The sequence below is a fragment of the Thermobia domestica genome, chromosome 18 (genome assembly GCF_964235325.1).
Source record: "Thermobia domestica chromosome 18, izTheDome1.hap1.1, whole genome shotgun sequence".
Classification (NCBI taxonomy): Eukaryota; Metazoa; Arthropoda; class Insecta; order Zygentoma; family Lepismatidae; genus Thermobia; species Thermobia domestica.
Window position 1 is genome coordinate 22,264,112 of NC_137471.1, and position 27,256 is coordinate 22,291,367.

The 27,256-nt window shown below is 36.5% G+C and overlaps 2 protein-coding genes across 7 annotated transcripts in view; both read left to right on the forward strand.

Moving 5' to 3' along the window:
• The window catches only part of LOC145675778 (nuclear envelope phosphatase-regulatory subunit 1-like), a 42,572-nt gene extending 27,606 nt beyond the window's left edge, over window positions 1-14,966 (forward strand). For both annotated transcript variants that reach the window (XM_081746471.1, XM_081746472.1), the window contains 3 exons: window positions 1,225-1,296; window positions 9,422-9,556; window positions 14,239-14,966. In XM_081746471.1, coding sequence (XP_081602597.1) covers window positions 1,225-1,296; window positions 9,422-9,556; window positions 14,239-14,378 — 347 coding nt within the window. In that variant the 3' untranslated portion in view covers window positions 14,379-14,966. The remainder of the gene's footprint in view (window positions 1-1,224; window positions 1,297-9,421; window positions 9,557-14,238) is intronic.
• A 10,577-nt stretch (window positions 14,967-25,543) lies between these two features.
• Neos (nuclear receptor coactivator protein neosin) overlaps window positions 25,544-27,256 on the forward strand; it is a 93,717-nt gene continuing 92,004 nt past the window's right edge. For 2 of the 5 annotated variants that reach the window (XM_081746600.1, XM_081746601.1), the window contains exon 1: window positions 25,544-25,717. The gene's annotated coding sequence lies outside the window, so the exon portion shown is untranslated. The remainder of the gene's footprint in view (window positions 25,718-27,256) is intronic. The other 3 variants (XM_081746602.1, XM_081746605.1, XM_081746603.1) reach the window with 2 other exon arrangements.

A 27,256-nucleotide genomic window follows, 5' to 3' on the forward strand; every position in this document is an offset into this window, starting at 1 on the left:
TTACTTTTACATGTCCCGGTAAACGCCCCCCTGAGATATCCCCCTGGTTCGAATTTTGACAAAAACGTTTAATTCTGGTCTAGAGCCGGGACCAAGGTATTCATGACTAAAATTTGGTAACTCTCGGTCAATTTGTCTGATTCCCAAGCCGGTTCCGGTAAACTCCCTCCCCCCTGAGACCCCGCTGGTTCGAAATTTAAAAAAAAAGGGCTTCGTCTTGATCTGGGCCTGGGCCAAGGTACCCCTGACCAAAATTTGGTAACTCTCGGTCCACTCGTATGGTCCTCAGGCCTCACACACAGAAACACACAAACAAATTATTTATTTTATTTATATTAGATTAGATTAGTTGAACAGAAGTTACGAACCGTTGAATCGATCGAAGAATAACATCAATAGCGGTGATTTCACTGCTACCATATTTATTTATTTATTTATTTAAAGCGAAAGAACCATCTCAATAATCATAGGTACACATTATGGGTCAAAAGTTACATGTGTCACTAACATTTTTTGTCACACATTTTGTAAGTGTACTGAATAATTCAATGTCCCGCCATATAATGCGTCCATCTTAGGCGCAACTTTGGACACTTAAAACTTTTGGGTATCTTCCACTTGAAATTGGGTATCTTCCACCTAAATTCGGTACAAGTGGCAGCCCTATCTCTAATATAAAAGGCATTTATTTTGCTACCGAGTCACCTATTACAGAAATAACACTTCGTCCATCTATGTTCGAGAGCTGTTACACCAAAAAAAAAGTCAACAAACCCTTCTTCCATACCATGTTCTTAGCTTTGCCTGCCAAAACGAATTTACGTGACCATTTTTTAAAAATTACTTTGTAGGAGGTGACGGTATCACCCAACTCACTAACCATATAGCGTGCATCTTCGTTGGTGTTCGCATTTGATCACGACATGCACTTTCTGCCTGCAAAATAGAGAGAACACATCCATGACATTACCCTGTACGTTAGCACACATACTTCTAAAGCTTTAGAGTACAACATGTTACAAAAACAATATTTCTGTTCAACTCCTCATAATATTACTACAATATTAGGGGCAATAATTGTTGAACATCCCTCGTATTTATTGTTTTATAGAATAGATGTTCACTTTCGTATGTTACTACACAGTTCTCTTATATTGGTGTATAAATGTTTTCAGATTTCATTATTTTCAATAACTAATGTGTATCTTTTGTTGTACATTGCAGATCTGAAGGCGTTTGAGAGAAGGTTAACAGAAGTGATTGCCCATTTACAACCTGCCGCCTACAGGTGGAGAGGTGAGTCATGTTACACAGTAATTAAAGCAAGTTTCTACTATTAATCCAACCGGCATTATGTGTTGGTATTGTGTGCCAACGTCCGTTTCCTTTACGAATAATACTTTTATAAGGAGATACAGTACTTCCGCAAAATTCAACAAACTTTGACGAAATTTGGCATATACATCTTCACCCTTACCATGTTTCTTTTTCTTTTTTTTTTTTTTTTTTTTCTGGAGTTGAAATCCGCAATAATAAGAGGGTAAAAGGTGCAACCCATCCCATGTAAGTTCACACACATGTAATGTGATAAAATGATTTTAAAATTACTCTATATTGATCGGGGTGGATTCATTTAAATCACCTGATTTTTTAAAATAAAAATCGTTGATTTAAATCAAATTTCGAAGTAAATTAATTTAAAGTGAAAATAAGTGAAATCCTGTTTCTGTTATTTCGATTATGGAAGATAATCGTAATACAATGAAACACAAATGTATGTACAGCACAGTATAAAAACGAGTGTTTGATGCAGAGGATAATCAGGGAAAATCCCATTTTGAACGGGTAACGGGGCAATCCTGCTTTCTTCTCTTCGTAACGTAGGATTTGTAAGTCATTAACTATTCCACCGAGGAAATTCCCATCGACATTTAAAACGAAAATTCTGTTGTGTTCGCGACTGTTTGTTTGTTCGCAGATAATAGGGACATGTTTAGGAGAGTCTGAACCCCTTTCCGAAACTTAATTTTTTTTTTTTTTTTTTTTTTTTTTTTTTTTTTTTTTAGATTTTATAATTTTAAGCGAAATTTGTGTATTTTATATGTATTTCCTGCCGCAAGCTAGGTCCATTTAAAAAATAAAAAAAAATGGCCCTGCCAAATATCAGTAACTTTTGTGGAAAAAAAAGTCATGTTGATAAACGTTCTTGTACTTTTTCCTTAATGCTTAAGAAACATTGTTTGGGATTGAAATAGGTAACGATTGGGGATTAATTCAAAATTCAACTCCAATAGTTTCACTTAAATGACGTAATTAATATTTAATACTGATTCCCAATGTTTTTTCTTTGTGACTTTTATTATACGAGGAGAAAGATTTGATTTAAATCAAAAACATCGATTTAAATAAAGAAAGAAAAATCTACAAAAATGATTTTTTTTTTTCCACCGCGATATTGATGCAATGTAGATATCTATTTTGGGGCTTCTCGAACATCGCCATTACTTCCGGTTGAAATTAGTAAGTGATAGACGGGTAAAAGAGGTTAATTTCCTGTCAACTTATTGTTTAAAATAACACACTGAAATAATTTTCGCTTCTTTTATGAGGGTTTACAATCGTTCTAAATGCTTAAGGTTACAATCTATTAAGAATGAATGAGTGAGTTTACCCCTTCCCGATTTATTTAAAAAAAAAAAGTTCCACAATAATTTTCATAAAGAATAACTCGATTTTGATGCAACGTGATATGTGTATATTTTTTGTAAGATTTCCCGGACATCCCTACTTTATGGAGTTAATCAGTTAAGAGTAAGAGTCAGTTTAGTCCGTCTCACCCTGATGTTTTCGATTATTTTTTGTTTTCAAAAATTTTCTACAATATATTCTGTAAAAAAAATATTTGATTTTGATACTATACGATATATATTTTCGTCGAGGCTTTTTCACAATTTCCATTGCTTAGAGTTGAAATCAGTCCTAGATGGGCGATATTTTTTTTTTCTCCTGTGAGTGAATTTCTCTCTCCATTCAGTTGCCAACTGCAACTATCTTCAGGTTCTGCAAGGGGACAAGGAAGATAAAAAAAATGCTAGTAAAATGTTGATGTCCGTGAATTATAGAATGTTGAGCAATAAAGCCCACCATGTGTAGAAAAGCAAATGTGTATCGGTCCGCGTGTCTTTTAGTGAGACATCGTAGTTTGTTTTGTGACATGAAGTGTAGCTTACTTAACGAAATTGTTTGACTAACCTTACAATACTAATGTGTTTATTCCAATATTCCGAGAGCCGATGCTACTTTCAACCTCGATTACTTCAAGTACAAAAAACGGTAAATACACTAAACTGTCATATAGATATTAATGAAAGAGGAAAGAAACGATTATATTAACAGACCATATCCTCTATAGATGTGAATTCAATAACACGCAAAAAGTAAAAAAGTGACCAACTGAACCGGGACTCGAATCCGGGACCTCAGGCATACCGTGCTGATGCGTTAATCACTACGCCACCCAGAACCACTTCACAGAACAGCTTTGTCACTCTCGAGGTCGGTGCTCTCCACTCAGGCCAGGTCTTCTTTCGAGCTTCATGTATGACTTATGGACGATGGTCGAAGTGAGCCGGTATGCGGTGGTATGCCATACCGCCTCTGGTTTTTCAGTAATGAAGACATACCGTCTCTGGTTTTTCAGTGATCAAGACAGTATTTAAATAGCCGGTATGTTGAGTCAAAATCATAGTAAAACATACCGCCTCTGCTTTTTTTCCACTTCGTACACTGAAAATAAAATGATATGAAAGAATAGTTCAGTAATAACCGTTCACGCCTTTAGTACTTGAAAAAGAAAATGAAATGAAATCTTTAGTTTTACGTCCCACGTTTATGCCGGCTAGGCTAAAGGAGACTGTGATGATGAGAAATTAAATGGTGGAGTGAAAAAGTGGGAGGAAACGGGAGGACCTCGAGAAAACCCACGCACACGGTGTTTGTCCACCACAAAGTTAACTTGTCGCTAGCTGGGATTGAACCAAGGATCTCAAGCACCAGAGGTGAACGCTCTACCACTGAGCCATCGCGGCCCCTTGCCTTTAGTACTGTTCACACGAGTTCTATTCCCTCTGGAACTGGATATAGTTGTAATAATATATGTTCAATTTTAAGTGACATGGACTAGTGGGAAAAGGGACGTTATATCCAAGGAAACCACGTTAGAAATTTTGTTCTATAAATAGAATTTTCTGACTTTGTGTGCACAATGCACAGCTCCAGAAATACCGAGTATTTTATTTTTCTTGCTATCTGTTTTAGGAAGGGACTTTTCAAGCGGTGTTCACAACGGCTGAATTAAGTCTCGTTAAAAAGTCTGCTGACACCAATGCCAGTACAGCCAAAATGTGTACTGTAAATCGTGTAATTCAGCATTGTTAGTTTGGTGGTGAAAGTCTGCTCTATGCAGTGTGATATTGATGATAGTCTGTGCACGTAACTTACCAATAACAAAAAATTCAAATCTAGATGTCGTTCAGAGCTTATGTACACAAAGGGTTTACACACGCAAAAGAAAACCAACCAATCAATAATTTCAGTTGTGGAGAGCATCAGAGCTGTAAAAAGGAGGTAGAATGTGTACTATAGATGACAGTGATTTAATTTTTCATTGATGTATGTATTTATTTAATATTTCAATATTCTGCTCCGGTAGATGGAATAGGTTACTCGACTTATTGTATGTCAAGCGTCACAGATGCGTTCTGTCGAGGAATGATGCTGTGATCTGATGTCCTCTCTCCCACCCCTGTGTTTATTAGGATTACGCTAGTGGACCTTATAAGATTGTAAAGTTATTAGGATTGCGCTAGTAGGCCTTATAAGATTGTAAAGTTATTAGGATTACGCTAGTGAGCCTTATAAGATTGTAATGTTATTAGGATTACGCTAGTGGGCCTTATAAGATTGTAATGTTATTAGGATTACGCTAGTGAGCCTTATAAGATTGTAATGTTATTAGGATTACGCTAGTAGGCCTTATAAGATTGTAAAGTTATTAGGATTACGCTAGTAGGCCTTATAAGATTGTAAAGTTATTAGGATTACGCTAGTGAGCCTTATAAAATTGTAAAGTTATTAGGATTACGCTAGTGAGCCTTATAAGATTGTAAAGTTATTAGGATTGCGCTAGTGAGCCTTATAAGATTGTAATGTTATTAGGATTACGCTAGTGGGCTTTATAAGTTTGTAAAATTATTAGGATTACGCTAGTGAGCCTTATAAGATTGTAAAGTTATGAGGATTACGCTAGTAGGCCTTATAAGATTGTAAAGTTATTAGGATTACGCTAGTGAGCCTTACAAGATTGTAATGTTATTAGGATTACGCTAGTGGGCTTTATAAGATTGTAAAGTTATGAGGATTACGCTAGTGGGCCTTATAAGATTGTAAAGTTATTAGGATTACGCTGTAAGATTATTAGAATTACCAGCGTGTCTATCGGTTAGCTTTTGGGTCACGATTTTTTGTATCTGTACAAAAATAACTGCAGTCTGGAAAATTTTGTTTCATAAAACGTCAAAAATCACCACCGAAACTGTTTATGGGCGGCTTTAGACGCCACCAAATCGCAAGTAAAGGACGCTTCTTTTGTTTGCATGAGTTAATCATAATTTGCACCCAAATTCGCTCTTCAGAATGTTACGAAATTTTGTGGTTTGGTAAAGAAAAGGTCACGAAATTTCATTTTTTTGAATTTTAGTAGACACCCTGATTACGCTAGTGGGCCTTATAACATTGTAATGTGTGTATGTCCGTTACTCCACACGATAACTTGAACGAAAGGGAAGTTTTGAATTCTGTTTTCTTGCAGTAGATTCTAGAGCGATTATAATAATGCTGTTAACATCTTCACGAGTAACGGTGGCTATTCATATCCCTTTTCTACTATATAAAGAGGTAGTATAAAAGTTACATATCTCGCCGTTAGATGGCACCAAATATCCTCCATAGATCTATCGAACGAAATTGAAACTTCTTGGTGTTATCCTCTTTATTGTCTCTGTAGAGTTTATTTTCTACTGGGATTGTCTCAAGTCTCAGATCGATGAGAAGAATAAACCATGGACGATTCGCGAACTGAAAGGAAACACTGAACACACCATTACAAATTTACTATGCAATATGTATGTGCAAAAGTGGTGCAAAATTGGACCGTCAGAATCCATTCTACCCGCCGAAGCAGAGTGGGACATTTGAACATCATCATCAAAACATAATGCCATTGATTGCTTTTTTTTTTTTTAATATCTCATTATCACCTGTAATTTGCATCTGTCTCATTTTAAAGTTCTGACATCCTGAATTGGTAAAACTTTTCGTAGGACTCGTCCTTCGTGACTTATTACTTAAGAACCTAAAAGAATACCAACCAGTCCGTAACTTTGATTGTGGAAATATCTTGGGAGTTCCAGTCATGCCTTTAAAGTACCCATCCATGAGATTTTTTACTCGAGAGACACTATAATTGTGCATAACAGTCTCCCAATTTTTGTGTTTTATACGGACGGTTCTAAGTTGAGTACTGTATTGGCTGTGCCTTTGTCACCGACGAGGGCAGCTTAGAGATCCAATTGCATCGTCTGTGTTCAGTATATACCGCTGAATTAACCGCCATTAAGCTTGCCCTCGACTATGCTCTTACGCTTTCGTTACGTCGTGTGCTCTTTTGCACCGATTCTCAGAGCGTAGTTCTGAGGCTACAGAATGTCTTCAGTATGCGCGCCTTCGTTCAACATATTTTTGTGAGATGCCATCAACTACAGCAACAGGGCATTGATTTGTGTCATCGTTGTCTGCTTAGTGCCGGGTCATGTCGGCATTCGAGGAAACGAACGTGCTGACACAGCTGCCAAGAACGCCGCCTTAACCGATGTTGCGTTGGAGCATAGTCTTCTTTGCTCCGATGTCTGATTATCTATTTTTACTCGTTGATAAACACTCATTGGCAGGCAAATTGGGAACCAGGCGAATGAAAATAAACTCCACGAAGTTACGCCAATCTTTGGAGAGTGATGCACCTGCTCTGGCCCTAGTCGTCGTGATGAAGTGCTCCTGGCGCGTCTGCGCATCGGACACTCATCTGACACATAGTCATTTGTTACATGGTCTGAAGCGTCCGTATCGCGAAAACTGTATTGTCCCACTGAGTATTCGGCACATTCTTGTTGAATGTCCCGAATATCAGATGTCAGAGAACGTCATGGACTGCCTTGTACCCTTGCTCGTGTTTTGGGGGTGATCTTTGTGTTTTTGGACGTCTTGCATTATTTATTCGTTAGATGCTGCTTACGTCCTCTGAGATTTTTAGTATTTATATATTTTATTTCTTGCTGCTAGTACAGTGAAACCTCTATTAACGGACACCTCTGTAAAGCGGACACCTCTCATAACGGACATATTTTGTAATCCCTGAACACTATAGTAGGAAAAACCATGTTGACAAACCTCTCTAAAGCGGACACTCTCTAGTACGGACACGGACAGTCTTTTCTTTCTCTTATAGGTATTATTTACCTCCATATTACGGACACTTTCTCTAGAAACAAGTTGAAAAGTACAGAAAAAGTACATTTTCAGTAATGCATACATCTGTCACCAAGGAAGCATTGTAATAACATTTTTCCTCGTCAACTGGCTGTTCAGAAACTCAAATGAAGCGTCTTTGTTTAACAACAACCTCATATCCTTTGCTTGCACTCCACTCCCACCCAACCTGTTTTAGAATCAAAAGTGATTGACAGTTGCCTGCCATTTGGGATGACACGTCATTCTACTGTTCCGCTTAAATCAAGCAGAAGAAAGCATGTTTGGTATTTTTTGTCCGCGTATACGCATATTGTCTTAGTGCCTCTATTTGTAGAAGAAAATCTTTTTAAGTCATTATTCATCAAATAAGCAATAAGGTGTAAGTTGTTGTGAGCTTTCGAAATGCCACGAGAAGCGCAAGTGTTAAAATCAAATTGATTGAATTTTCGAAGAATACTGAGGTGTGCGAAGGATAGCTGAAAATTTTTGTATCGGTAAAACACAAGCACCTTAGATAATATAAAACCAAGACAAGTTAATAAAATTGTGGTGTGAAAATGACAATGAAAATAGTGTCTCATTGCTTCGAACAAAGTTGGTGTGCAAGTGAATGGTTTTGTAGAGAGCGGAATGAAAAAAAAAAAAAAAAAAACTATGTTAGGGTCGATGCTTAAAGCTAAGAATTTGGAGGTAGCAACAGAAATGGATGTTTCAGATTTCAAGGTCTCGAACGAGTGGTTAGAGAAGTTTCGGATTAGAAATAAAATTTATTTCAAAGCGATTTGTGGAGAATCCACAGATGTAGACATGCCCAGTCAGAGAAAGGTTTGATAAATTATCTTCAATAGTTTGTAATTACATATCACCTTGTTTACTAATTTACGTAAAGAAAAAAAAAATATCGAAACCTCTCTAAGACGGACACCTCTCTATAGCGGACAATTTTTGATTCCCCACTGCTGTCCGCTCTAGAGAGGTTTCACTGTATTTCATCTTTTATTCTTCTGTGTATATATTGTTATTGATTTTATCATTTATTTATTCTTTTATCGTCTTTTTTTCATTATTCATTAACAGCGATTTTTATCTTGTAGTATTTTCATTAGCCTTATTTTTGTTGCATTCTATGCCGGAGCAGACGTGTTTATCGTGTCGGAGACATATAGCAGGGTGTCTATCGGCCACGAATGTCACGAAAAAGTCAATGAAATCAGAAAACGGTCATGAAAGTCAAGAAATTTGGCTTTTGGGTCACGAATTTCTTTATCTGAACAAATGTAAGAACAAATTGGAAAATTTTGTTCTATAAAATGTCAAAATTCACCACCAAAAATGTCTATGGTCGACTTTAGACGCTATCAAATCGCAAGCAAACCACGCTTCTATCGCGTGGATTAAAATTCGGCCTAATTCGCACCCAAATTCGCTCTTGAGTGTGTTACGAAATTTTATGATTTGGTAAAAGAAAAGGTCACGAAATTTCATTTTGAAATTTTAGTAGACACCCTGTATAGCCTTGCTGCTGACGTCTCGATTCCCCCCTAATCATTTATTCATTGCTATATTTGTTTATCTTTTGTAATATGTGTGTGTTATTTGGTTGCTTACTCACGATAAAAGTTAAACTCAATGAACAAATTAGTTAACCAAAAGTCAGAAAAGTTAAACTCAATGAACAAATTAGTTAATCAAAAGTCAGAAAAGTTAAACTCAATGAACAAATTAGTTAATCAAAAATCAGTTTGGTACAATGTGTGTATTACACGTTGCAGCTCTCCTGCATTTCTTTCATAAAAATGTTGAGTAAATAATAAGTTTTGTCTTATTTCATTTTCAGCTTTGTTGGCTTTAATCTCTGTGTGTACAGCTATTGGAGCATGGTATTGGTTGACAGATCCAGATACATCTGCGGTTTCGTTCACACAGTCACTTTGGAACCACCCGTTCTTCGCTATTTCAAGCATCATTCTAGGTAAAAACTGGTCTTTAAGAACACCAAACCTATATTTGTACCTCAGGATTTTACCTGTTTACCGCTGAATAATGTCGGTCTTCCCGAAGACTGACCGCCATAGGTTCTGAGTGCACCTCTGGAAAACTCTCTACTGTATTTATCTTTGCATGTGAATAAGTGTACTGTTTTATAAAATAAAAGTGAATATCCGAAACTGCGTCACTAGTTTGCACTTGGGAGGTATGTTGGCTCAGTAGTACAGCGCGTACCTCTAGTGTGTGGTGTCCTTGGTTCGACTCCCGGCCAAGTAAGTTTGTGGTGGGTTACATTGTATATTCGTGGGTTTTCTCGGGGTACTTCCGTTTCGTCCCACTTTTTTAATCCATTAATTCTTCGATCATTCACTTGATTTTATCATAGTTTCTCTTAGCCTAAAATGGCATAAACGTGGGACGTTAAACTGAAATATTTCATTTCATTTCATATCATATCTGCCCACTAGCAGTTCTGAAAGAACGTGGTCATCTTTTAGTAACGGTTTCTTCAAAGTTCACAATAAGAATCTATGAACATAATATTATGGTTCAACCTATTTAAGGTTAATTATTAGCTCCTTTTAGATTTGTGGAGAAAAAAATTATATATCTGTTACGTGGAACATAGGAGAAAATTTATAATGAAAAAATTAACTTTCAACAAGTTGAATCATAATTACACTTTTATAGATTCTTATTGTGAACTTGCAAGAAACCAGTACTATAGGATGACCACATTCTTTCACACTTGTTAGTGGACAGATATTATTGCCAGATGACAGTTAAAAAGTGCAAACTAGTGATCTAATTAAGTGTTTTTCGGAATCTTTTGGGGTCTCACTTTTATTTTATAGGATAGTACACTTATTCACATGCAAACATCAAAAAGTAAAGAGATTTCCAGTGACGCAGTCGGGATAGATGGCGGTCTAGGTCTTCGGGAAGATCTAAATTATTCAGTAGTAAATAGATGAAATCCTCAGGTACAAAGATAGATCCAGATTGTATTACATCATTATCATTGTTACTTTATAACCACGTTTTGAAAGTTGGTAACTTCAAGGAAATGAGATATAATAAGGGTATGTTGGAACACAAACAAAAGAAAAAGAAGCTGTAGTAACTAGTAGTGTTTCTACTTACCTTATTGAATAATTGTACAAATTTTAAAGGTAATAATTCATAAAGATTTGCCTTCATTGCTAGCAAACTGCACAAGTCTTCCTTCTCGTGACTTACCAGCAGGGTTGGCTGGTTTAAACCAAAACAAGAAAAATGTTCGTAAAAGTGTAAGTGTTCCTAAAATCTTGATGAACACATATTTGTGGGTTATCACGCTTCACTCCCGTATATTATTCGTATTATATTCAGACCTAAATTCCCCGTTCATTACTCAGAGATTATACTACAAAAGCAACTTTTTTTATAAGTTTATGAATGTTTCTTGTGTGATTTTTTAATAGTTTGTTGATATAGTTATGCAATTGCAATCAAAGAAAAATTCTAAATATTTCGTTTTATTAATGTTTACTATTGATAAAATACATCGAAATGCCATACTTTTTTTTTGAAGGGGAGGGGGGTTCATACAAACCCCACGAGAGGCATTTATTGAAATCAAGTATCTTTGGTATCTATTTATATATAAATAGGTCAGAGCCAAAGTTGACTCAAATAATTCGTATCTTTATTCACTTTTCTTAGTGATATGCAAATTAAGTGCTTGTATTTCTCTAACTTGGACTAATAAAAGTCGTAGTGAACTAACTTGAACTAAATTAGTTCTGTATTCTGCAGTATTTTGAAACTGTCCATATGTAATTTTGTATGGACTGTCCATATGTAATGGTTTCACTTATGCAGCTGTTTATCTTTTTGTCAAGTATGTAAAGATCAGTACAACGTATTTTTATCAGGGGTCCTTCGTGAGTGAGTCGGCAGACGTATCGCATTCGTGGCCAATTAGTCCCGGTTTTGAGTTCAAGTGGAGAACAAATCCTCTCGGATGTAAAACGAGAAGCGGTTTGGATTTCGCTTCAAACTTATGTGACCCCTTCCAGCATAATCCGGTTGTTACATAATAACAGCAAGGCGAAACAAACTTATTTCTGTCCATATGTGATATAAATACATAGAGCAAATTATTTAAACCAAAAAACCTGGTTTAAACAAAAAAAACTGTTTTTTGTTTGTTTCTCAATAAAAAGCATGGTTTTTGCCAACCCTGCTTACCAGTGAGGCTTGTGTCCCCACAGGCACGTATCCAAGGGGAGGGGGATCCAAACTGTCCTTTGCAACCAGAAATAAAACAGATAGTAGTTGACGGAATAATAAAAACAAAAACTTATGTGGAAAGTTAGTTTTGTAAACATTGATTGGATCGCAGTTTTGTAAAATATTTTACAAGACATTATTGGATATGTACTTCTTGTAATAGTTGAGGTCATAAGAAAGAAAAATTGTTATATTTGAATGAACAGAGGAAGGAACAAAACTCGTTATTATGGGTACTCAACGAGTTGATAAGGTTACCACCTGTCCTGAATTAGGCTGAACATCCCGAATTTGAAGAAAATTTTCAGCGTTCCGAATTGTGCCTAAAAGGAACACATTATATGTCGGGACGCCAAATTATCTAAAATACAAAATATGGGACAGATAGGGACGTGTTATATGGAGGGACGCCAATTTGTCCAAAACATTTACAAAATATGTGAGTGGCATTTGTAAAATTCGATCCACAATGGTATCTATTACTATCGAGACATCGAATGGTTCTATCACTAATATTGTTTTTTGAAGTTGGCAGTTGTGAAGTCACCGTTAATGATGTTACTCTTTGTTTGTAACTATTTATTGGTGACAACTTCTGTTTGTCTAATCACCAAAAAGCTGAAGCTATGAGTTTTCTATTTCGCGTGTTTTTGGTTTAAATTTTCATTCATAAATACAATAACCTCTTTCTATTATTCGTAATAAATTGTTTTACGTTCTGGTAATTGCGCATGTACGACAACCTTATAGGTTGAATTAAATAGTGCATTGTTGTAGGGTTGTCTCGCGGCGTTGGTTCAAATTACTGGTGCCACTGACAGTTATTTTGATACTGCCTTTGTTCTTTTGCGTAATTTTAGAATAAACCTATATTATTATTATTATTATTATTATTATTATTATTATTATTATTATTATTATTATTATTATTATTATTATTATTATTAGGGTTGGCAAAAACATGTTTTTTTTAAACGCGTTATTTTGTTTAAGCCAGTTTTTTGTTGTTTCGTTTAAATAATTTGCTTTATGTATTTACATTATATACGTACAGAAAGAAGTTTGCTTCGCCTTGGTGTTATTATGCAGCAACGGGGTTATGCTGAAAGGGGTCACATAAGCTTAAAGCGGAATCCAAATTGCTTCTCGGCTTACATCCGAGGAAAATTGTTTTCCATTTGTACTTCCAATAGCAGAATGGAAGTTCCACTCACTTCACTCCATCACCAACAGTGTATTCGCTTATTCGGAAATCAGGACTGTCCCGTTTCATTATAAAGTTGGGTGGTCCGGTCAGTAAATTTCTTAAATCGGGAAACTCCCATCTTAGCCACCGGAAAAATCCTGTTATTACTCTAAATGTAAAGCAACAACAGGAAAATCCCGTTATTGCTTGGCATGTAAAAATTTTAAAGTTAATATATCATATCAGTACGCTAGAACTGAGATATTAAAGTGCAATCCAAGCTAATGTTGGAAACTACGTAGGCAGTCGATAAATTTTGCCGATTTCTATCACTATATTTAAGCAAACAACAGGCATTCAGGCAAGCAGAAATATATAATTTGGTTCCGTTTTATATTTTTAGGCTTAACATCCTTATGTAATACCGAGGTTATCAAGGAGAAGACTTTTGCTTAAGGTAACATCCGAACCGCTACTTGGTTAACACTTGAAAGAAGGGTTGCGGTTCGATAATGAGGGACGCCTTGATTAAATGGTGAAAAGGAGATAAAATTAATGCAGATGGTTTGATGTGAAAACATCACCATGAAGTTCACATGATTTAAAGCATTTTGTTTGTTTAAACCAGTTTTTTTTTAAAAAGCTGGTTTAAACTAGTGGTGGGCACAAAAACAGGTTTTTCGGTGTTTTAGAAAAACCGAAACCGGTTTTTAAAAATTAAAAAACGGTTTCGGTAAAAAAAAACCGAAACCGGTTATCGGTTTTCTCCAAAACCGGTTCGTTTTTTCACCTGATCCGTTTCGGTTTTCTTCAAAAGCGATTCCGGTTTTTTTTTAAATTGTTCTATTTCTGACCAGAATGGTGTTTCATTGTTCTCCGGAAACCGAATCCATTTCCACAGAAATAGTTTTATGTGTTTTCGAAAAGTTTTCACCGAAACCAGTTTCGGTGAAAAACCGAACCGGTTTCGGAGAAAACCGAAATGTCGGTTTTTCGGGTTTCGGTTTTTATAAAAACCGGTTTTGCCCATCCCTAGTTTAAACCAGCCAACCCTGATTATTATTATTATTAACTTAATTTTAGTGGGTATCAAAAGTAAGCTCCCAAAGTCATTAATGAACTTCCCTTATTTGATGTTCTTGTGCTAGTATCCGAATAGATGTACAATAACTAACGAGTATAATTTTTTTTATTCTTTCTTTCAGTTGTGTTATTTATTATGGGCATTCACAAGCGTGTAATAGCACCGTCAATCATAACGGCGAGGACGCGACTAGTGCTAGCAGATTTCAACATGTCTTGTGACGATACGGGAAAGCTTATTCTGAGGCCCAGGCCGACTTGACATCTACCCAGCAGCTTATCCATTACTCTGTTCTCAGCTGCAAATAACAATAATAACATCAACTGCCAGGAAGATGTAATGTTTGTGGACAGTGTTAAAGTGTAGGGAGTTTTTGTCAACAGCGATCTATACATACAGTTGTTACCTGTAAATAGAAAGTCCCCTGTTGTACAAAATGTAAAGTTGTTGTTTGTTCTTTTTTTTTAACGATCTGTACGTGAGAGAAAAGAAGAGATTGTTAACAGTGAAATCCAGTTGAAAACTAAATGAATATTTCTATTTTTTGGTATAATCTACTGAGTGACACGTGTTGTTGACTTTTCTCGCCCCGCCCCGCCCCTTCTCGTTTGTACCTGTTAAGTATACATACATTTTGTCGTCCAGTGTTAGTTTCTTCTTCTTCCAGTCTGTTACTAGGGCAGCAGTTGTTCATTTCCCTCTTCCGTGTCCGTGTCATTTGAAGAAATAGTTGTGGTGTGTATTCGAAAGAAAGTTGATTTCCGTATGCTGCATTTGTACTTAATATAATTTAAGAAACAATGTAATTTGACTGCCATATATATGTAAATATAAATATTTTCTTTTTGATTTTTTTTTTCGTACTTTTTTCCCCTTATTTTGCTGGTTATTAACCTGCTTTAATATTTCTACGAGGCGCATCCAGAAAGTAACTTTCACAGTCTCATAGCTAGGAAACCGTATGTTGCGGCAAGCGATTGCGAGCACGTGACAGACTAAGGTTCTAGCAGGGCGCATGCGCCAGTTGAACTTCCCTAGTGCTCTCAACAGCGTCGTGGCAGTGGTTGAAGATGTACGTTCCTATTCCAGCACCCGGCGCGTGTGAAGTGCGTGCAGTAATAAAGTTGTTGAATGCACAAGGCATAGCGCCGATTGAAATCCATCTTCAGCTGTGTCAGGTCTATGGGCCTAACGTCATGAGCAAGCAGATGGTGCGTTGCCCGCCCACACACAGCTCGCCAGACAACAGATTTCCTGCAGCAGTTTGTCTGGGATATTTGAATCATCCACCGTATAGCCAGGACCTCGCTCCGAGCGAGTACAATCTGTTCTTACACCTCAAGAGATTCCTGCCAGGTCAGCATTAGCATTTTCAAAACGGCGGAGAGGCGGAGGAGGTTGTCAAACACTGGTTCCTATCTCGGGCGGCCGAGTTCTATGACACAAGTATAGACAAGTTAGTCCCATTGTATGACAAATGACTAATTTCGGTGGTGAATATGTTGAAAAAATAGCTAAACACACCCTGTATCTGATACAATAAATGTTTCCATTCAATTGTGTTTTGTTGCTGTTCAAGGCCTTTGGGAAAGTTACTTTCTGAATGCGCCTCGTATATGAGGAGGGCAAAACATATGTATATTTGTACTGGCAAGCAAGTTACAACCTTATCAATTAAATCTATATGTGGAAAGCAAAAGCATGATGATGTGACTTTCTGGCCATTTTCTGAGTTTTCGCTCCAATAGTTCATCACACTGAGATCAGTATGCTGGAAAAAGTTGATAAAAGCTTAATTAAAAATTCCCTATTTAGAATGTATATATATCGGCTTCCATCTACCGTCTTGAGGCAAACTGAGGAGTTATGTGAATAAAAGACGTCATAGCCACTACATCCTACATCCACAAAGCTCTTTACACACCATTTAGGGAACTAATTGCTTGAAATGAAAATGTGTGGTAAGGATTTGTTCTCGCGTCAGTTTGCATTTATGTCTTAAGAAATATGATTGTGAACCAGGTTTTTAGTCGACTGTCTAGAGGCTATCAATGTTTTATCTCTCCAACAGGCAGACCAGTTTCTATAACAATAGACAGGCAAGACAATATCGTGGATGTTAACATTTACGAGTACAGAAAAAATATTCATAGGAGAGATTTTTTATTATTCCTCACGTCGAACTAGATTACACGTTCACTCATGTCCAAAATTATTGTCGCATGTCTATAAATATGTTGCTCTAGGAATATAATTTGATAACGAATTCGCCCGGTATTTCTTATAATGTTAGCATGTGTATAATCGGCAAAGAAATGTATGTGGCAAATTTCATGTCAAAGGAGCAGTAAATAAGAACAATAAAACGAAAATAAAACTTTCTTGTCCATTTAGCAACATTTTGTTTTACTCATCCTAATTTTCAAATTTATAATTCTTTCCCTATGAAATTTACCACAACTATACATTTCCCGATTATACACATAGTATCAGTATTAAAAAGTACCCTGCAAAATCATTATCAAATTATGTTTTTACAAGAAGACAGTTGTAGATATGCGACAATCATTTTGGACATATGTGTACATTGTAATCATTTACTACTTCCCAGTCCTTAGAAAAAGTCAGTTATTTCTGTTAATATTAAAGTTGCAATCTGGCTTACAAGAGTATTACATACCTCGGTCAATGTAATCTCTGTTCGGAAACCTAGTATGTTAGATTTTTTTTTTTTTTTAAATCTAAGGATACCCTAAGTGGTTGGAGAATTGGATATTTTAATACTTGTAATACAGGATTGGGGGGGGGGGGGACTATCGATGTAAATTTTTTATATTGACAGACTAAGATTCTTTTCTCTCCAAACTGGTCGTACATGCGACGATGTAGAATGTGCATGAAATGTCAAAAACCATATAAAAGAAATACGAGTACGTTACCTTTATACTGAATATTTATTGTATATTTTCAGAAAACGATATAAGAAATATATAACAGGTGTACAGTTGCAAGCATTTTTAAGCGCAATATCAAGATTATGAATTATTACCACACTTAAATTTTTATCACTACTATGATACTCTTTTACTAGCACAACGTAACCAAAAAAAAAAAAAAAAAAAAGTTCTTGCCATTGTAAATCTTTGATAAACAAAGATAAATATAGAGGGCGTTATGTACATTCATGTCCAAAATTATTGTCGCATGTCTATAAATATGTTGATGTAGGAATATAATTTGAGAATGATTTCGCCCGGTATTTCTTATAATGTTAGTATGTATATAATCGGCAAAGACATGTATGTGATAAATTTCATGTCAAAAGAGTAGTAAATAATATAACAAAAAAAAAAAAAACTTTCTTGTCCATTTAGCAATAACAATTTGTTTCTCTTTCTAATTTTCGTATTTATAATTCTTTTCCCGTGAAATTTGCCACAAATATACATTTCTCGACTAAGTTTATACACATAGTATTAAAAGTACCCTACAAAATCATTATCAAATTATGTTCCCACAAGACAGTTATAGATATGCGACAATCATTTTGGACAAGACTGTACCTTTAGGTTTCGCAATAATCTCAATCAGTATCCAACACCTTTTGCCAATGTTCCTGCACCTGCATAATACCGTGTAATATCAGTCGGCGGTCGTGGATGCAAAGCAGTTCATGAGTGCATTCCGTACTTCTTCATCTGCGAAGGATCTTCCACGGGTTGTTGCGAGAATGAAACAGGTGGTAATCTGTTGGAAAGTCCGGTGAATATGGTGCACGACTCCCAGCCAAGCTGCTATACGTTCTTCCGGGTCCTTTTTGCACATGTGGCTGGTCATTGTCGTGAAGAAACAACAACCCTTGTGGTTCACTAATGCTAACTGCTGCTGCAGTGCACGCTGCATCCTTTACAACTGCTGAGAGTAGAGATCAGCAGCAGTTTGATCAGGTAGAAGGAGCTCGTAATGCACCACTTGTCGATAATTCCATCATACAGAGAGCATAATCTTGGGTGTAGAGGTGTTCAGGTGTAAACAATGGCCACCTGGCGACAACTAATGTCTAGTACGCTTGGGAGTGTCATAGAAGACTCGCTTTTCGTCACAAGCGATCAAAAACAGGTGTGTTCAGGTGCCGAGTGAGCAAAGAGAAAGAGGCTGTCACTCAATTGTTCCTTGCTGGCTGCCGACAACGTGTGGGGTACCCACTTGCTTTACTTGTATGATTTCCGTATCTCATGCAGGTACAATCAGACTTTCAGCGGAAACATGGAACCTTTCTGCAAGTTCATCACACGTTAGACCACTGTCTTTCTAGGGGGCTGCTTTCAAGCCCTCGTCATCCAACACATGTTGTCGTCCACTACGAGGTTCATCCGAAAGGCTCACATCTCCTCCCGAGCAGAATTTCTGGAACCAATGCTTGGCGGCGCATTTGTTCACGACATTTTCCCCAAATGCGTGGCATATACGGCGACTTGATGCGGCAGTTGACAGACCCACTTTAAAGTCATACAACAAAGACACGCGAATAAGCTTCTTCAATACCTCCTCTCTTCAACACTGGACGAGCTATGAATGCTGTGTGTGTGCAACGTGCCTATATTACTGAAGGTCTGTGGTCAGACTAACTCCTGATCGCTTGGCAAGCACGTGCGTCATTTCATTCCTCTCTGGGAGAATATGATTAATGGTACGCAACTTTTTGGTTACCTTATATTCTTCGAATCCCTTAAAGGCACTTATATTTACTTCAGAAGTGGGAGGGAGCATAATTTAGGTCACTGGCGTTGGGGAAATTGGTTATTATACAAGACTGCAATGAATTCCACTCTTTACTATGATGATTCTACTAGCTCTTAAGCGGCTTAAAGATGGTTGGCAGGACTACCACAATTGACATAACACAAAGGGCCTTATGCAGTCGTTTTGACGCGTGATTAGTGGCATTTAAAGAGTTCGACTAACATGTTTCCTGCAGTAGTCAGGCCTTTAGTATGACGCTAATCATGCGTCAAAACGACTCTGCATAAGGCGTAGAGTGTCTATCAGTTACGAAATCAGAAAATGGTCATGAAAATCATGAAATTTCGCTTTTGGTTGACGATTGTTTTAAACTTCAAATGTAAGTTCAGATTGGAAAATTTTGTTCTATAAAACGTCAAAGTTCACCACCAAAAATGTGTGTGGTCGGCTTTAGATGCATCCAAATCGCAGGGAAAGTACGTTTCTATCGCATGCATGAAAATTCGCTCGTGAAAATATTAGGAAATTTTATGATTTGGGAAAGAAAAGGTCACGAAAAAGTCACGAAGTTTCATTTTGGAATTTTAGTAGACACCCTGAAACAGCTTGATCTCACACCCGGCGAACAACACAGGAAACGATTCAATCCCGCAATTGAAAACAATTAACTTCCGTTTTTAGCGCGTTTTCACTGTTATTATCTGTATAAAATACAAAACGTTAAACACCGCTGCGCTATATTCAATATCTGAAGAACGACCCAACGAGACTCATATACTTTAGAACACTGACACTGTCCCTGAGAAATACAAATTTTCTCAACGTTTGCTTTGGGTGTTATCAGTCAAACTTGAAAATCCCGGTGTTGGTACTAGCCTCCTTAAGATGACGTATGGTAATCGTTCTTAGACTGATCGGATCAGTTTGAGTAACACTGAAGGTCACTACGCGCTTTGTTCATAGTCTTATAAATATTTCCAACTAACTTCGATGAAAAATATAATGAGTTGATAAATGATTTAGATCAGCGATACACAGAAAACAGTTCCAAAATTGCTAATAAATTGGCAATTCTGAATGTGTTATCGTTCATTTGGCTTTCTGTCAAGTTATGCCTTTCTATCTAGTTACGCTATGGGTTTCACAAAATGTTATTGCTCTCACGCGCTTATGTGTCTTGTCAACGGCTCGTTGGCGACAAAATATCTGGGTGATCTTCTGAATAAAAACCAGATTGCTCGTTGCGAAAAGAGAAAAAGAAAATTAATGACGCACAATAATCAATAATTTCTACATCGTTAGCTATACTATAATTTTCCATTAGACATGCCTCCTGCTTTTACATATTAGAATCTTATGATTTTATGGCTAATAGGTTTTACTTGAGAGAGAACCGATACTGAACAGTTTTTCAAGCAGTAAGCATCTTTGAAAACTGCACCAATGTGAGCACAAAATTAAAATACGAAATTATTTTATATTTTGATAATTTCTCTGTATTACTCATAATGAATATTTAGGACCCGAAGGATTTTCCCCCACTCGCAAGGGGGAGGAGGACCGATTGAATGATTGATTGGGATTTAATAGGGACGTCAGCATCGAGGCTATATGTCCCCGTCACCACCAACACGATTCAAATTTAAAAACAAACATATCAAAGTATAACAAAAAAAATCTGTAAAAGATAAATAACAATCTAAAAGAAGAGATAATAAAAATATGAGTAGTAACAATAGAAAAATATATAACAATAAATAGTAGAAACAAATCAGAAATTAACACTTAGGGCGAACCTTTCCACTGGGGCTAAGTACCTTCCACTCAATCTCCATTAGTTCGTCTTCTACCATGTCAGATTTCAAAGAAACTGACGGTGGTTACGAACAGGTATAGATTTTGGTGTTTTCGAAAAGAAAAAAAAAAGTATCATTGAGCCGGTGGATATACTGGTTAAATTTTAAAACTGCGATATAAGGTGAGCGTTGATGAGCTGGTGTTCGTCGAAGACTACTACTAATAGAAACACGTGGAGATTTGTGGGTTCACTAGTCGATGCAACTGGCGTCGGAATTTCTGGACTTTTATCCAGCGACTTAAATACGCTAGTTGTTGCTTGGAGCAAGAACTCGATTTAGCCCCCCCGACCAAACAAACCAAAACTCTCCCCCAGATATTAAACCAATTTTGCGCTCTTCCAATCCGGCGCCCGGGGCACAAGTCTCTTTTGCCCCTCTAATTACGTCACTGTCAGAAACCACATCAGTTTGAGTGGAAACGTCGAAAGTCTGGGATGTCACAGGTTTACAAATAAGTAGCTGCGACAGTAGCAAAGAGCACAGAAACGAGGAACAAGGTTTAGTTAAAAGTTAGTGTAAAGGGACAAGTTTTGCCGATAGATGTCACTACAGTCTTCGTATCTCTCCCTTGTATGTTTACCATTCACGAAAACTTACAATTTTTCTTACAAATTTCAACCCAGGGACTTCATTTTTTTAGAGAAGGAACTTCATAACCTATTAAAGGGAACAATCTGTGTCGATTTTTTATTTATATTTTTTTTCATTTTTGAAACTTCCATTGTTAAAAGTTTGGATATCTTTTTCAACAATCAAGCCATTTCAACAATAAAGAAAATTCTAAATAAAAAATCGGCACGCATTATTGCCTTCGAAAGATTATGAAGTTCCTTTTCTAAAAATTTGAAGTCTGTAGATTGAGAAATAGTTGAGAAATTTGTAAGAGAAATAGTGAATTTTCCTGAAAGGTAAAAAATACATGGGAGAGATACGAAAACTGTAGTGCCATCTATCGACAAAACTTGTCCCTTTAAACCAACCTTAAGCGACTCTTAGGATCACCAACAGAGATCTTCTCAATAACCATTAGTTCTCGGAAACGTTTCTCATGTTGAAAGGGTGGACAGTCCCGAGATCAAGCAGAATACTCGCCCTTGCAGTTGACACAAAAGAGCTTGAGGGTTTCAACCCTGGCCACAATTAGCACAAAAAGCAGTTCTCGCATTTCATGACGTTCTGGTGTGCCGGAAATTTTGACATTTGAAACAGTGCATGGGAATAGGAATATGTACGGACAAGGGCGCCAATCCTGCGAGGGCCTGGGCCCCCGAAAGCTCATGTGGACCCCCTATTGTATTTATGAATATACAATATTTGGCATAATTTGAATGCAATTTGTCTTAAAATCCTCATATATATATACCTTCTGCATCTGAATGGGCCCCCCCAAATTTACAGAGAAATCGGCGCCCTTGGGTACGGACCTTCAGTTGATAATAACTGCCTTCACGTAGTTCGGAAGTGTAGCAAACTGAAAGTAAAAATCAGTGACTGAGTAGCAACGAGTACGACTGACTTCTTATTTTTAATGCAAGGTACCTCTATAACATGTTGATTAGCCAGCTCCAATTTAATCTCCTCCTCGGTGCCGTTAGGTTCCAACATATTACACCGCGAGAGACGTTCAGTAAATGATGGCGTTCTACCGACACGTTCACTGTCCAATATTAGTCAATTTTAGTAACTTCGCTGTTTGCTTCTCATCGACCGTTTCCATCGATAAGGGCTATTCCGTAATTTCTTGATATCTTTAACCTAGGCCCCAGTCCGCTTTCTTCCTTCCCTTTTCCCGGATAGTGTGCTCGCTGAGGGTAGTCATCCCTCAAAAATGTGACGGGCTGACATGGCCTTAGATACCGGAAGCCCAGAAATTAAATTTTAAATCCTACCATTCACTTTTTAAGTAGCTATCTAATAAAAGTTTGTTACTGCTTTTTGTATTTACTGACAAGTTTTATGGCACTACACTCTATTTGTACCGATAACTGGTAAGCCTTCTTAAAGTAAGTTAAATCTTCATCCAGTAATGCAAGTCTTCCCTTCTGCAAGAGTAAAACTGCCGTTGAAAGAAATCAACATATTATGATTCTAAGTATGTGTACCTAAAGTGGAACTGCACGATTTTCACTTACTAATGATTACTCTAGTAAAGAACTTTGCAATTTTACGAGATTTTTTTTTAAAAAAAAAATCATATTATTTTTCATTATTTAATGATTTCCTAATACATGGCGCAAGTTACAATAGACAGTCATAAAAGTGGTAATTTTATGGGTAAAATAGGTTCATTGTCAATGAAAGAAGTCTAGTACGATATTGATTTCCACTGGCGGAACATTTTTGCAAAATGCAGGTAAGCAATATTTTATGTTTACAAGTGGTATAGTGTCCTTCGGTTATGATGAGTGAGTCCATATGAAAGACGACTGTGTAATATATTAATTTCAACCAGGGAAGTGTTTCTCTATAATGTAGGGAAAGGGTATTTTATGTTTATAAGTTTAGATTTATTACTGTGAAAGAATGACAAGTGCTTAAACCTACACAAAAATTCTCTACTGAAAATTCTTTCTTCAAAGTACACGTACTATATGATGCTTCTAAATACTGTTTTCTTAATATAAGTTCCCTTATCCAACACCACTTTTTTCTTTTCTCTTTTCACTGTTACTTTAATTTCGTTCCTTAATTCTTCTGCTATAACACAGCAAATTGTTCCAATTACTTTCATCTTGGACATCTTTAGAATTTCTAGTCGATTTTGAATCGACCGGAGGAGAGAGAGTCGACAAGCAGCATTAAATTTCGGTTGAAATAATTACCCCCAACCTAAAACTTTCCAACATAATCCAATGAACTTTTGCTCTGGTCATGAACTACAGTATTCCCTAAGCTACAGGTACTTTTCTCTCGTCGTTCTCTACAATTAATTGTACGGAATGAGATATTTACAGTACAATCCAACTACAAAAGAATCGCTTTAAAAACTCAAGATCATGTCTTATTAAAATGCTTTACGGGAAAACAATCTAAATCAGTGATACAATCTACTTTCAATACTCTTCGTGCGTTTAGCAATATTTATTTTCATGGCTGTATTTTTCAAAATTATATTTGCCAGTTGAATCAGATGAAAACTTATCTAATTTTTCTCCTTGCGTCGTGTGTAATTGTCAGTATCTAATATACATATTTCTAAATCCTAGACTAAACCGCAATTCCGTGGCTCTAGCCTGTGAAAAATATTATTTATAGGCCTAATTCTTGTTAACTTGTCTAATGTCTCGCTGGAAAAAGTTACTCATCTTCCCTGTACTTATAGATATAGAAGCACTCGAAGCCATCTTATGTTTGCTTGTGTTTTGGTGTTGGAGAGTGTCCGAGTTTCCATCAGATGCATTGGTAAAAGTTCCATTGCAAATTTTGTATTCAACTTCATAGTTCAACTGCATTGCTCTCAGAAACGGGAACTTTTTCTTCAAATTGTAAGAAAACGTGCACTTCAGTTTAGACATTCTTGTTGGTACTAAATTGGAATACTTCACTTCTAATTACAATATTATCAACGACAGCTCAGCTTGTGCACTTTATAAAAGATTGCAGATCTCCTTGACTGCTGACGGACTACAACTGCGCTGTGAGTCTATTGGCTTGCTCTCTATCAAATCGGAGAGGGTGGTGGTCGAAGTTTTTACATCTTACAGTTCATTGTTCGTTCACTAATTACAGGATTCCCGATCAACGTCAGAATTTTTGATTTTTCACTTTAGGAATCAGCTGATATTGATAGCAGAAATTGGACGGGATTAAAATACGGGACATTTCCATGTCGACTAAATTTACGGGGACATTCGGGCCCAAAAGCAAGACTGTCCCGTTTTTTACGGGACGTATGGCAGGCTTATACATTGAGGAACCAAGCTCATCCAGATGACAAACGACACGTTGTGTCAAACTATGGACAGTTCTAAGCAAGGAACTTGAAGTGGAAGGTGTGTATATTTTTCTGTGTTTTGTCTTTAAACCCCCATGAAGATTTAATTAATACACGAACCGCAACTTTTTATTCAATTTATATTTCTTTTTGTTCCTCAAATAATGATTTTAGGATTACTTGTAATTATTGACAAATATGTTTGAAAGAGCAGAAACGGGTTTCTATACTCATGGAGTAAATTTTCTTAGAAAGTAAGCTTATTCTGTAATCTCTCTCTATTTTTTTTTAGTTAATTTATTTTAAAGTGAAAATATTAGCGGTTACCACGGAAGTATAATAATAACGGAAGCGATATTCACTCTATTTTGCACACAAAGGAAATTAATTGATATTATTATTATGTAGGCCCACAAGAAATTTTTAAAACACACGCTCATACAGTTTCAGATTTATTGAAGACTCTAGTATAGTGCGAATTATACACTTCAGTAAATGTATCCTAGAGCATGTGAAATGTAAAATTCAATGACGAAGTATTTAGGTATATTGTTTTCCTCTTTTTATAGTGAGACAATAAGTTAAATTCTACCTCTTCATTTCTTGTTACCACTCAAGACTTTAAGATACGAATTTTTAAGCAAAAATATTTCATATTGATGCTTTGAAAGAGACATTGCTTCTAGTAAAGGCACATGAATTTGCAGTTCGCATTCGCAATCGCATTCGAAAGAAATGGAGGCGTGGCCTTACAGTGTAAGTGTAAAGTGTATAAGTAACACTGTAGGCACAGAAATTGTCTACACCGAATTTTCTGGATTTCTATATTTTCAATTTCAACTTTGATATACTAAAGCTATCTGGCTTCCTTGTTACAAACATTCTTTTATCAGATTGACTTGTGTCAGAAGCCGTGATTGGACAGTACCTGAGTTTTAACCAATGATACGTAACGTTTGAATAGCTTATGGGAGCTTTGTAAAAAAGTTTCTAAGGGAAGGCATGATAAGAAAATATTATTGAATATCTAAATTTATATATTCTCTAAGAAGAAAAATATAAAGGTAGGTTTCAGTTAGTAATATGACGTATAGTTCTAGTATCTAGTAAACGTATTTAAAATGTAACATGTATAGTAAGTTTGACATTATTCCTATGCCGGCAAAATCTCGACTCGTGGGCTTTTAGTAGGATGAAATTTTTAGAAATCAAATGATGTTTATAATGAGCACTTTGTACAGTGTTAAAACTACTTACTGTGTTTTCTTTTAAACTGTACTTTAGAGAGTGATGTATGAAGGTACGAAACAAGATGAATTGTGTACACGTCTTGATGCAAACATTAAGATGTTAGTATATTTATATACTTGTCGGGTAAAACCTAGATCTATAATTATAGGATGTTCGCTTATTTGTAAATGAATGATGGTTGATTTACTGCTGTTTCCGATTGTAGTTTCAATTTCTTGTATCTGAAATGTATTCATGTTGCTGTTTACATATTTACGACTACCGAATGCTATTGAAAGGTTCATACAAATTAAGACCAGTACTAAACAAATGAGTTGTCAGTGAGTGGTAGGGTTCTAGAACACAGGTCCCCCTTCCCATTTAGCTGTAATAAAGACAGAAAACGGATATAGTATACGTAAAGCCGCGTCAGTTCCCGAAGGAGCTGGACGCTCATACTTTTAGGGATTATTCATTGAGTATGTACGAACTTACCAAGGGGGTAACAAAGCGACTTTGATTTACTTATCGACTGATACGAAAATAAAAAAGAACGTACCTGTACTTTATAGCTGCATGTGTAGTGCCCTTGTACTTTATCTATAACTATGTGTGTGGGGGGGGGGTATTTAACGCATATCGCATGTCTTGTGCACATGGATACTTCTTACTATTGCACTACGTAGAAAATTTATGGTATTTCATGTAGAAGTGGTAATAGAACACAGAAGAAACGCAGATCACGGCGTTCTCATGTATGCTATTACCTTCACATAGATATTTTCTCACTAATGTCGTTGCCAGTCGTGATACACATAGTATTGCGAGCTAGTGAAGACGGGTTAGAGCCCCGCAGGGCACGTTGTTTTCGTTCTTGGGAACTAACCGTACCTGCTCGAATCGGTTGTCACTGCCTTGCCTAAAGTAAAGACTTGCCGACCAGTGTTCAAGAACCTTCCCTCAGTGAGTCAAGAAACTTCATTGCGGGGTATGTTGAGTTGAAGGGATCCAGGAGTACTTAAATAGATTTGCAGGAGAAATGAGTTAAAGTAACGGAATTGTAATTAATTTTTGTCATTTAAGGATAAAATTGTACTACATGTTGCAGAAATGGGAAATGCAAAATGCTGTAGAAATTATACGTACTTATCGGAAGCGCACATAAGGGTCTGTGAATACAAGTAATTAGGTTAACCTAATATTAACAGAAATAAGCGATTTTTTAATATCACTTTTCGTAAATAAAACTGGACCCCTTTAACTAAACATAAGCCTTAAATTCTGTTGCTACAACTCTTCATGAATCTTTTGACATCTGCTAGGCACAGGTAAAGTTGGGAAAGCGCACAAACTTGAGTATATAGTGTTGTCAC